Below are 12,492 nucleotides of genomic sequence, written 5' to 3'. Positions count from 1 at the left end.
TTTGCACAATACTCTGACTTTAAGCACCGAAAGGTCACACCACTTTGGCCACGTGCAAATAGTGAAATAGAAAGGATGATGCGGAACCTCAAGAAACTCTACCGTACTGCCACAGCAGAACAACAGAACTGGCGGCAAGCATTGAACAAATACTTGAGAAACCATAGGGCAACACCACATAGTTCAACTGGGATGCCACCAGCTACGCTGATGTTTGGCAGAGAGATACGCACACGGCTACCTGAAATACCACGCAGTTCCACAAATGTCAAAACGTTCCGTCTACATGACAAAAAGGCAAAATCCATGATGAAACTGAATGCAGAAAGAAACAAACGCTTCAAAAACAAAACTTTTCATGAAGGAGATGTGGTTCTACGCAAGAGAGATGGAAGCTTACGCAGCCATGAAACACCTTATCATACACAACCTTACACAGTCACAAAAGTCAATGGCACCATGATATCAGCATACAATGGAAATCACACAATCACCAGAGATTCATCGTTTTTCAAAAAGGCTGACCGACTCAAGAGTAAAAGCTACAATCAACAGCTTCAGCTCTATAGTGACTATGACGATGAACCAACCCCGGCACCTCAGTTTGCCCCAGCACCTCAAACACCAGATAGGCAACGACCAAAGAGAAGCATCAGACTTCCAAGCCGACTAAAAGACTATGTTATGTAACTTATTTGAAAAACGGAACTTTTGAAAATTTTGTTGTTTATGATGTTGAGAATAGTTTAAATGTTTAAAAAAAATAAGTAAATAAATAAATAAATAAGAATAAAAAACCCATAGTAACAACTTAGCAAAGCAAGGTACTTATGATACAAATTAAGGTCGTCTTTTAACTAACTAAAATAAATAATACATCTTAATACTGCTCTAATGTACAATACAAAGTCTACCAAATAGACTGACGTTAATTCCATTTAAGGGGGAGAGGGATATAATGTCGTAGCCTTGGACACCGCCCTCTATTATGTGGAATACCGATGTTGGAAATGAGGATGCTAGAGCTGTAGAGTGTGGAAATAAAGCATGCGAGTAAACGTTATACCGTAGTCAGTTGTGTACGTTATTAACCGTTCTAACTTGAGTAAACAGACACTCCACAAACATCACACAGTCGTTTATGGCATTTGTACTATGCTCGAATAAGTGCAAATAATTTTGTTTTATAATGTTTGACAAAAGCAGGTAAGATACTGAACAGTATAGTAAAACTCCATTCATAATTTATCTAAAACCATGTTTAAGGAGGGTAGTCCATCCCGCAAAGCTGATCATTCGGGCCCTCATGTACAATAAATCTAGGGGGCTTATTACAATAATAGTATACTGTATATTTAGTAAACATACGCATAGTATTAGCCGCCTGAAGTGGTACATTCAACTTAGCTACACTAAATATTATTACTCTTCTCTTTGTACTGTACTGCGCAATTAGAAAAATGATATATCCGGATGTGTTGTTTTTGTCCTTGTCCAATACGGTATGTTGTAGATTTGTGTTAGTGATGATTTGTTTGTTTGTTTGTTTTATTTTTTACGTTATTTCAATTGGCATAAATAGGCTAATAATGTTAAGACACCTAAACAGGTGCTATGATACATTTCTTTCAGATCAAATTGATGGTAAATCATCAAAAACGATGCTGTGAGGTACTGGGGCGGGTCCAGGTATTCGCAAGAGGGTGTGCAGAAACAATTACGTGGGGAACTGTGTCAGTCTGTCTTGCCAGTCTCCATCTTTTGAGACTAACCTGATAATCACAAATGATCCCCCTCCCACAAATAAGATAAAAGCTGCTCACTATTTACCAACGTCTGTGCAGTTTTTTGCCCACTCGCTCTAGCAGTATCATAATGTTAGATAGTCATGCTGTGAAACATAGTCTGCCAAATATTTCAAGTATTGCCATATATACAAGATTAATGTTGTAAAGCACAATATTGAATACTGTTACGTGTTTAACTATAATTTTAGAAAGACCTTTGCAAATGAAAGACAAATTACCCTTTTAATAAAGAAATGTGAGACAACAATTTTGTTTATAATGTTGACAAAAGCAGGTAATACAGTATACCTTAAAGAATATAGTAAAAATTATTTATTCGTCACGTATTGACTTATTTTAGTGATTAATATGGGCAATTTATTATTTTTTTCCCGTTATTATAATGCCTATTTATTGAACATGCGTTTGTATTAGCCGCACTCATTAAAGTGGTACGGTCTGCTTACCTCACTCAACAGTACCCTGTGCCTTCCTCTGTGCTGTACTAATGTAATGTGAGTACCGTAAAGACTTGATTTGAAGCCCTGGGCTTCTTTTTTGCAAACTTTGGATGGGCTTCTTTTCGAGATGGTATTCTTTTCAAGACTACTTTTGTAAAGTAAAGAGGAGGGCTTCTATTCATAATGAATGCTGTAAATTTTGTGAATTTGTACTATAAAATATAAATAAGAACACTGTAACATCAATCTGTGTCAAGGAGTGTATTTAATTTGCACTAAATTACCTACACTACTGTATAAACCAAGCTTGTATTTATTTTATTTTATTTTCTGAAATTCATGTGTCAGTGTATTTACTGAAAAGAAGCCTATGCTATCATTAAAAGAAGCCCATGTGCTTCATTTGAGGCTAATTTTGCAAACTAAAGAGGTGGCTTCAATTTAAGATGGGCTTCATCTCGAGATAGGGCCACTGGGCTTCAATTCGAGGTTTTACTGTATTCTCACATGTTGCTTTTGTAGAGTGAAAATTCCTCGTCCAATATGTTATAGGTTCAAGTTAATGTAAAATTATTTTTACAATATTTTAATGAACGTAAAATAGAAACTCAAAAAATGCCATTAATGGTAAGACACCAAAAAGAATAGTGCTACGATATATTTTTTCCAGATCTGTGCAGGAGTTTAGAAGATAAATTGTAAAAAACTGTTGTTTCTTATACTTAATTAATTATGTGATTATAATTACACTACACATATTAAGTGATATTTTTTGTTCTGTCATCCCTACTAATAAATTATTTGAATGTATTTCCACAGCCACCATTAAAATGAAGTTTCGAACGATGACTGTCGGCATTGGGGAATCCGCCACTATCAGCCTCAGTGAAGACGGCGGTTTTAATGATTTACGCTGGAGACATAATTATGGTGACGTAATTCAAATGTGGAATGGTAACTCGTCTGTTACAATAAAGAATATACGCGCTACAGATGACGGGGTTTATGAATGTTATGGAAGTGATAGTCGCGATGACAACCGTGGAATTATGAGACTCATTGTCAGAGGTAAACAGGCATGATAACATTCACATTGGTCTAATTTCACAATCAATAGAATGTTGGATTGATGGAGGACAGAGAAATATTTTTAATTGCAATAATAAAAAATTGTTCCATTTTAATGAATTGGGTGTATCTGGGGGAAGATACCAAAGATATGTTCCAAAGGGTTAACTAAGCGTTATTTTAATGTTTCCCCAAATTTGTTGCCGTTGTCAAGAGGGCTATTGCATCATTGATGCTCTCGTTTAATTTAAAATCACAAAGTTTGTAGTATTAACTTATCGTTATTATTTATTATTATTATTATTATCTCGATAGAGATACAAAAATGATAAGCAACAGCTAAAAGTGGCGAGTGAGTGAGGGTAGAAAAAGCCAGATAGTATAAAGTGAGAATTTCATGCAAGCATGATTGAAATAGGCTAGGTGAGATTAGAATAAACAGTCTAAACAAGTAAACAGAAAGGCCAAAACTAAACTTTAGAGGCATGCCTCAATAAATAAGCCAAATGATTTATCCAGAATAATTTGGAATGCCATTGGTTTAATTTAGTGTACAGGGAGAACATTCCTAATATTGAGTCCAAATGGTGTGGTGGTTTTAAGTAAAAGTTCCCAGTGATTCTCTTTATCTTTGCGATTTTTGTTGCTCCAATTGGCATTATGGTCAATCACTCTGAAATTTGAAATGGAATGACCAGCTAAATTGAAATGTTCGGCTGCTGGTTGATCAAGCTTAGATGTTCTGATAGCTGATCTACGTTGTGTCATTCTCATACGGAGAGTGTTTTTTGTTTCTCCGACATATTGTTTACCACAAATATACAATATATGAGATAAATGACATTTTTGGTGAGGCAATCATCCGAAATTGGTTTGTTTGGTTGCTCTTGAATATATGTTATATATATCATTATATATATGTATATATAATGGTTTTGTAGTTTTTTGGTTTTTTTTGGGTGGTCTCGGGGGTTGGTCCCCAGTTGGAGGGCTAGCTTTGTGTTAAAAGGTTGAAGATCGTTATTTGGGTCTTTGGAAAAGTGGTCTCGAATTAGAGGCGTTTTGGAATTAGAGGGGTCTCGGAATTGGAGGGTGCACTGTACGTACATACATTTCACCAATGACTTTAATGCCTCTTTGCCTAATGTCTGATCTCCCCGACTGCATTGCTTTTAAACACTTCTAGCATGAGGGTTATACGATGTAGACAAAACAAACAATTGCCAAGAAAACATACAAACACGCAAAGTTAATAACTTTGCGTGTTTGTATGTTTTCTTGGCAATTGTTTGTTTTGTCTACATCGTATAACCCTCATGCTAGAAGTGTTTACTTGTTTTATTTTTATTTTATTTATAGTCATAATAGTAATACACATGAATGTACCTAATTATAATTTTTAAAAAAAATTGTTGTGTTCCCCTTAAATGGAAAAATCGAGATCGCCGGTCGGATTTTTTTTGTTTGTTTTTTTAATAGTAATAGGCCTAGTACGCGAAATAGGATAGGCCTGAAACTGCAGTCCCTTTGAAAACCCTAGAAGGCCACGGCTGGTAGTTCATAGGCGCCGAAATAGAACGATGGCAATAGGACTAGATCTGGTTGTGGCTTGACAGCTCAGCGCTTGGTTCTCAAAATTATGCCTTCTATTTTACGCGTGCATCTATGGCCCGATTTTGATAACAATACATGTCCCTTTTAGATTTTATTTTATAAATTTTAATTTCGGAAGTGTTTTTCTCGAATTTGTACTTGAACAAAATTTAAAGAAAAAAAAAAGACCCAATTATTTGGAAAATTTTGGTTGGCCGCGGAAGGACACACAACATATTTTTTTTTTTTTTGGCCTAATTATCATTACTCATTAAACATACACAATAAATGATCATTATACATGACCAATCAGGGGTTGATCCAGGTTTTGAAGCAAGGGGTTCCGTTTTTCCCCAAAGTACACAAAAGAAAGGGGGGTCTGGGCCCTCCACTAAGAAAATTTTGATTCCTAGATGGCCGGAAATTAGCTTTTAATGACTTTTAAGGTTTCCCCTCTTCAAAAAAGGTCATCTGATTTTATCGCCTACATAGAGAAAAAGAAAATAGACCATATATATCATTTTATTTCAAAGATCCCAATAATAAAGAGATCTTGCTGAATCAGATGGCTTGGAATTTAGTCCCTGGTTGTATCATGGACCTATTGGTTGTATAATAGACAATGGTCGAACCAACAATGTTTTTAATTTTATTTACTGAAGGCTAATTAGGCTAAGGTTAGCCTGTCGGATCTGCCCACCTGCTCCTAGGTAGTTTTTTATCATGCCTTTTAGGCCAGAATCCATGCAGAATTCGTAGTAGAAGGGGCCCACACATGGAGGGTCTACCACCATAGTTGGGGGCTGGGGTAAGACAATTCATGATTGTGGCATCTCTAGATGGCCGGAAATGGCACCCAAAGACTTAAATTTGGATATAAAAGTAGGCGGCCTTCCTTGTTTTTTTTTTGTTTTTTTACATTTGCATCACGGAGGGGGTACGTCCGAACCCATTGACCCCCCCCACTCCCGAATTCACCAATATTTGTTAATTTTGTTTTACCATCAACCTTCAATAAACACCTTTCTCAAAAGATTCAGTATAAAATTGAAACGTATATACTGTGCTTGATAAAACTAATTTAGACAGTGTTAATAATAAAATTAGTGTCTTAAAATTTATAGATTACAAATTTTCGTTTTTGTAAAGCTAAATTGAAAAAGGAGTATTTACTCAGAATGTTTCGATCCCTATCAGAGATCTTTATCTACTGACAGCTAGGTGTTATTTAGCTTGGTCATGACGTCATCTGTTGATGATGTCGTACACCTCCTCCGGATGTAGGTCGAAGGTTGTGCGGGGCCAGCTCGGTGTGGATTCTATAACATCATTGGACAGATGAGAGTGTTCATGTGCTCCTTGATCCCTGTTCATGATTTTTCCTTTGTTGCGCCTTATATACAAGGACTCTCTGATCTGCCTATCTTTTTGTTTGGGTTCTTTTGCTAGTATGTTTGCCTCCCAGTTTGGTACGTGATTGTGATATATGCTGTGGTCTGTAGTAGCTGATTTTTGTAATATTGTTGATGCAGAAGGTCTGGCAGCCCTAGTCCTTATTCTTCCTGTGTTTGTTGTGACGTCTGTTTTGTGTTCGTTGATTCGTGTTTTTAATGCTTGCCCTGTCTTCCAGATGTAAATTTGAGGACAGTTTACTACTTGGTACACTACACCACAGGTCTCCGTTTTTTCGATCTTGTCTTTGGGGTTGACGAGACGCTGGTCTTGATTTTATTTTGAGGTAGGAAATAGTTGCCGACTTTGTGAGTGGAGAGAGTGCGTCTGATTCTTTCAGCCATGCCTTTGATGTAGGGGATTCCTACACCTACCTCTCATCTTGATTTTGTCCTTTTGCTGTTTGTGATGTTCTTTTTTATTTCCACGATTATCCATTACCCTCTGGTAGGACCATTCTGGGTACTGGCGCTCTCTTAAAGTTGTTTATTTCAATATCCCTCATATTCTTGTCCACAACCAATTTCTCGGCTCTAGCCATTAGTGTGTTTATAAGCCCCAGTTTGTGAACTAATGGATGGTATGATTCAAAGTGTAATATATTGATCTGTGTGTGTGGGTTTCCGGTAAATAGCGGTAGTAACTGTGCCATCATCTTTAAACTTGATTTGCATATCCAGAAAAGAAATTGAGTTATGTGTTCGGCAGTGAATTCTATATTGTTAGTGATGTGTATATTATTTAAATGTGCATTGAGTGTGTGTCATACCTGCAGGAATGATGGCTAGTACATCATCTACATATCGCTTCCAGAACACAGGCTTGATGTTACTCGGTGCTGTGATATATGGCTTGTTGTTCATGCCACTCAAGATACAGATTAGCCAATATGGGACTGATAGGGCTTCCCATTGCAATTCCCTGTTTTTGCCTGTACATTTTGCCATTGAACGAGAAATAGGTCTTGTTGACAATCAGTTCAAGCAGCTCCATGTCTGTTACTTGTAGTTTGGTTCTCTCATGAAGTGTTGTATCTGTTATTAAACGGTTCTCGATTACTTTCAGAGCCTCTTTTACTGGTGTTTTTGTAAATAGGGACACTACATCGAAAAAGACAAATGTTTCGTCTGGCTTAACCGTTATCTTTTGTATTTCCTGAGCCAACTTACCTGAATAATTAACATGGTGTTCTGTGTTACCTACTAGCGGCCTCAGGATTGATGTAAGGAATTTGGCAACAGTGTATAATACGGTGTTGACATTGTCTACAATTGGCCTTAATGGCCAATTTGGCTAATGAATCTTAGGAAGGCAATACAGCCTGGGTACGATTTCAGCGGTGGGAAAAAGCCAATCTTTTTCTTTACTAGTGATTTTCTTCTCTTTCAGCAGCCTGACTAAGATGTCATTTGAATTCAGAATGACAGTGGATGTCTTTTATCCGATGGTAGAATGATGGTTGTTGTATCCTTCAATTTGTTTAATGCTTTCCGTTCGTTTCGTGATAAATTTAGAGGTGGTAGCTTCGAGGATTTTATGATCGATATACAATCTTACTACGAACAGCGTCTTGTTCTTCCAAGGGAACAAGATCCGCTGCTTTCTCCGCTACTATGAGATCGTCCATAGGAAACATTGGCGGGCTAGCAGCGTAGTTCAGGCCCTTTTGTAGCACAGATATTTCGTCTCTATTAATCACCTTACTAGACAAGTTTACAACCCACTTCTCTCTTATGATCTTACCGGGCAAATCCTGGTCTTGATTCAATTCATTAGCAGTATTTTCCACTTTTTTTTTCCACCATACGAGCTTATTTTGTTGCCTCGATATTCATTTCAAAAATTCCATCTCACTCACCTTGTTGATGTGATTCCAAACATTGTCGATCTCCCCTCTGTTGGGAATTAGCGATACGATTTCCTGATTTAATTTCTCTTTTTGCCTTCTAACTGCGTGATTTTATTTGTAGTGATTCTTATCCGTTCTCTTAAGAGCTGTTTTTCTGCATGTTTTATTATTTTCTCAGCTTTTGCAGATTTTATGGGCAGGTGTAATTTCAACCTCGGAGGGGTGATGTCTAATCTCTTGCAATGGAGGGAAAATACTTGGTGGTTTCTCTGGTGGGAAATTTCCTTCGCGATATTTTCTTGTTGGTGTACAATTTTAATAGCTTCTTGACAATGTTTATTTCTTAAATCTTGAAAGAATTTCATTTAGCTTCAGGAATTGTATAGCTGACAAATTTTTGTTTTTGTAAATCTAAATTTTAAACGGAGTACTTACTCAGAACATTTCGATCCCTATCAGAGATTTTTATCTGACAGCTAGGTGTTATTTAGCTTGGTCCTGACGTCATCTGTTGATGACATCGTACACCTCCTCCGGATGTAGGTCGAAGGTTCGTCATCTATACAATTCCTGAAGCTTAATGAAATTCTTTCAAGCCTTAAAATTTAGTTTCGTTTTCATCTTATAGACTCACTTTTTTAACTTGTTTTACACTTTTTTACTTAGATTGTCCGCTGCCAAAATGGAGTCCCCCTGAATGTGAGATGGATTGTCCCGTGTGTTATAACGGTGGAGTTTGTGACGACAAGTCCGGTCAATGTATTTGCCCCGCAGGCTTCAAAGGAGAATACTGCCAAACATGTAGGCCTACAATTAAATTGAATTTAGATTTTAGTACTCGGTAAAACATGTTTTTTTCAATAGTGAATATATGAGAAATCTTAAAAGAATATTTATATGTCTTCCTATAAAATAAATTCATGATCCTAATATTGTAAGCATTTTTCTTCATAAAGTGTGTTATGTCATAACACACTTCATAAAGTGTGTTATTTTTTTTTTCGGTTTTCTGCTTTTTTTTACATTTTTTATTTATTTATTTTTTAAAAATTTTATTTATTTTTTTTTTGTGTACTGTAGCTTGTGGAAGCAATAACTGGGGTCGTGATTGTGATGTTGTTTGTTCAACTGGAAATGATGAAGCTTGTAAAGGAAAGCTTTTTTGTCCTCCTGATCCATTCGGATGCACCTGCATCAACGGATACAAGGGCGACGATTGCAATACAGGTTTGAGAAGTTTTTGGCCGCTCTTTATAACTATGTTGTTCTTTTTGTTCATTTAGGATCCTAGAAGCCTATAATGGTGTTAGTATTACTAGGGCCGTATCCAGCTTTCTGAATGGGTTGGGGGGGTTGGTTTTGTGAGCGAAGCGAGCAACTAGACTGGGGGCCAGGGGCCGCCAATGGCATTTTTACGTTGTAGGACACTAAATTTATTGTGTTAATCTCTATACCTAGTCCGATAAAATGCAACTTCAGTGAACACAGCGATATCTAAATATTACTACCGTACTCGCACGAATAAGCGCCCCGTTTGAATAAGCGCCCCTCTCGAATAACCGCCCCTCCTAATGTGAAAATTTCCTTAAGCGACCTGTTTGAATAAGCGCCCCCTCATAAGATTTTTCTCTTTAACAAGTCAATAATCCAATCAATCCTGGGACTGTGGTTGTTGGCATGATTTGAGCTGTAGAGTGGAAACACATTCTTCTTTAGTCAATATCAAAATAAAGATATTTCTCTTGGACAGATAACCACTACCCACCACTAATTGCATCTGCTATTTTGCTGGTATGTAAGTATTCATGCATTCTTGTTATGAGCCATGTTCTCTGGACGATTATCTTTTCTAACCACCATTTGTAATGTCATATAATCTTTTTTTCATTCAAAAAGTGCCTCTTAAATTTTAATTATTAAAATAATTTCCCATAAGAACCCCTCGATTCTCATCTATTTCCATAAGCGCCCCCTCAATTTTCACTCGGTTTTCATAAGCACCCCGTTGAAATAAGCGCCCCATTTGAATAAGCTCCCCGTTTGAATAAGCGCCCCTCAGAAAGTGCAAAAAATATATTAAGCACCTGGGCGCTTATTCACGCGAGTACGGTAATTGAGGACATAGGGAAACAAACAATTATTTCTCAATTTAAAAAAATAACACTGTAATTGTAAAAAAACATAATATTAAATACCAGATTTTATTCACTTAGTAGACCACCCGCACATTGGATACAACAAATGTAGAACCACTATCATAATACAAGTAACGTTGTACTTTTTAACAGCAACATTCACTTATGTAATCAACTAACACAGAGTGCTTGTTTATCATGATTATTTTTATAAATCACATAAGATGAACATTACTCAAAAAATTCTTCTTATATTGCAAAATTTAAAAAGAAAAGAAAAACATATTAAAAATTCTTTACAATAATAATGTATCCAAAAATGGGATGTTACGATATATTATACCAAGATGATGTTGGCATCTCTGATGGATACACATTTCTTTTATATGAACACATTTTATAAGAACACTGAGGCTAAAATCGCTTTGAAATTAAGCTTATGATAAGGACAAATGGAGGCTGAGGTAAAATGTCATAGGAGGTGTTTATTAAATAAAATTTTAAAAAGTAAATAGAAAAAAAACCAACAAATCTTACTTACCTTTATTTGCAGCAGGTGCTATGTAATACCATCTATAATACAGTACAGTTATATACTGCTCTACAATAATAATTTTGTATGCTCGAAAAGTGTGTAAAACTAAAAACAAAATAAGAACAATTTAAGAATGAAATCGGCAAAAAACCCACTGTGCTTCTGATGTTGACTTAGAGCAGTTTGTAATCAACAAAATAGAATATCCTTAGTTGGTTTAGCAATACAGTACACTTTTTTTTTTATAAGAACATATTTTACAAGAACACTGAGGCTGAAATCGCTTAAAAATTAAGAACAAAGTATGAACAAATTAAGGCTGAGATAAAATGTCTATTGAGTTTTTCGTTTTTAAATATGGAAAACCAACAAACCTTATTGCTATCTTATTTGGAGTGAGGTGTGACTATACACTCTATATAGTATGTACAGTAATATGCTGCTATACAATGATAATTTTCTAAAAAAAAAAAAATTGTGTAAATATAAGAACAAAATATGAACATTTTGAGCCTGATATCGGCCAGAAAAATAAGAACAATAAGCATGGGCAAAATTTTACTAGTTCTTATAAAACTATAAAAAAAATGTGAAAATCTAGTTTATCATAAAGATTAACTTTACTTATTTTTAATTCATTTTATGATTCAGGGAACAATTGAATAGCATAATGATATTACAGTATATATTACTACTACTGCATGCCTATACATGCTTTATTATATTTCCACTTTGAGGAATCAATCCAAAATCAGAGCAATGAAACAAAACTCATGTAATGGATAGAGGACTGCAATTAAAAAAATAAATTGCACAGGCCCAGGACACAAGCAATTAACCACATTAAGGGTCTACTCTGCATATATTTTAATTTAAAAAAAAGATAAACAAAACACTGTTGCTCGTCACATGTATGTTTCTACAAGATTTAATATATGGTACTAATCGACTGACAATGTGATTATCCCAAACTGTACTATTTCACAGCATGTGCTAACAATCACTATGGAGCAGATTGCCGTCAAGTATGTCACTGCGATTCAGGAGGATGTGACAGAAAAACAGGAGATTGTACATCTGGGTCATCTTGTTCGATTTATTACACAGGACCAGCATGCCAAGGTAATATTCAGATTTTAGTTGTCAAATGTATAGAAGGCATTCGCCGCCAAAATACAAAAGTGGAACGAACAGCGAACATTCACAAACCAACAACATTATTCAACGACGTATTTTCCCAAACGAACGACGTACTTTCTCAAAAATCTATTTTCCCAAACAACATACTTTTACAAACGATCATGTTTCACAAACTAACAACATACTTTCCCAAACGAACTCTGTATTTTCACAAATGTGCAACGAGCATTCACGAACATAGGGGCCTAATTTCACAAAAACAACCTATTTCTGCAAACTCTGGACTCTTCCATTTTGTGAGTGGGGTAACTGTCTTAGCTGAGGTGAGGGCATAGATAACAGGTACTAGGTACTGTACTGTTATCAGGAAGTTAAAAATAGCAGGCAACAATTCGGAATCTAACCGAAGCAGTTTGACTATTAAATCAGGCAGTTGAACTTCCGAATCAACCCAGGAATCATACTATTTTGG

General features: G+C 35.9%; 1 protein-coding gene across 1 annotated transcript in view; it reads left to right on the top strand.

The window, feature by feature from the left end:
- Window positions 1–3,070: 3,070 nt before the first annotated feature.
- The window catches only part of LOC117106986 (multiple epidermal growth factor-like domains protein 10), a gene marked incomplete at its 3' end in the record, with an annotated part of 11,945 nt that continues 2,523 nt past the window's right edge, over window positions 3,071–12,492 (top strand). The window contains exons 1-4 of the mRNA XM_033248504.1: window positions 3,071–3,316; window positions 8,877–9,011; window positions 9,291–9,437; window positions 11,868–12,002. Of these exons, the coding sequence (XP_033104395.1) occupies window positions 3,079–3,316; window positions 8,877–9,011; window positions 9,291–9,437; window positions 11,868–12,002 (655 nt within the window). The remainder of the gene's footprint in view (window positions 3,317–8,876; window positions 9,012–9,290; window positions 9,438–11,867; window positions 12,003–12,492) is intronic.

Source organism: Anneissia japonica, unplaced genomic scaffold (assembly GCF_011630105.1).
Source record: "Anneissia japonica isolate Jap-2015-1 unplaced genomic scaffold, ASM1163010v1 scaffold12130_len34364_cov109, whole genome shotgun sequence".
NCBI lineage: Eukaryota > Metazoa > Echinodermata > Crinoidea > Comatulida > Comatulidae > Anneissia > Anneissia japonica.
The sequence above is the reverse complement of the archived record's forward strand: the minus strand, read 5'-3'. Positions and strand labels throughout refer to the sequence as shown.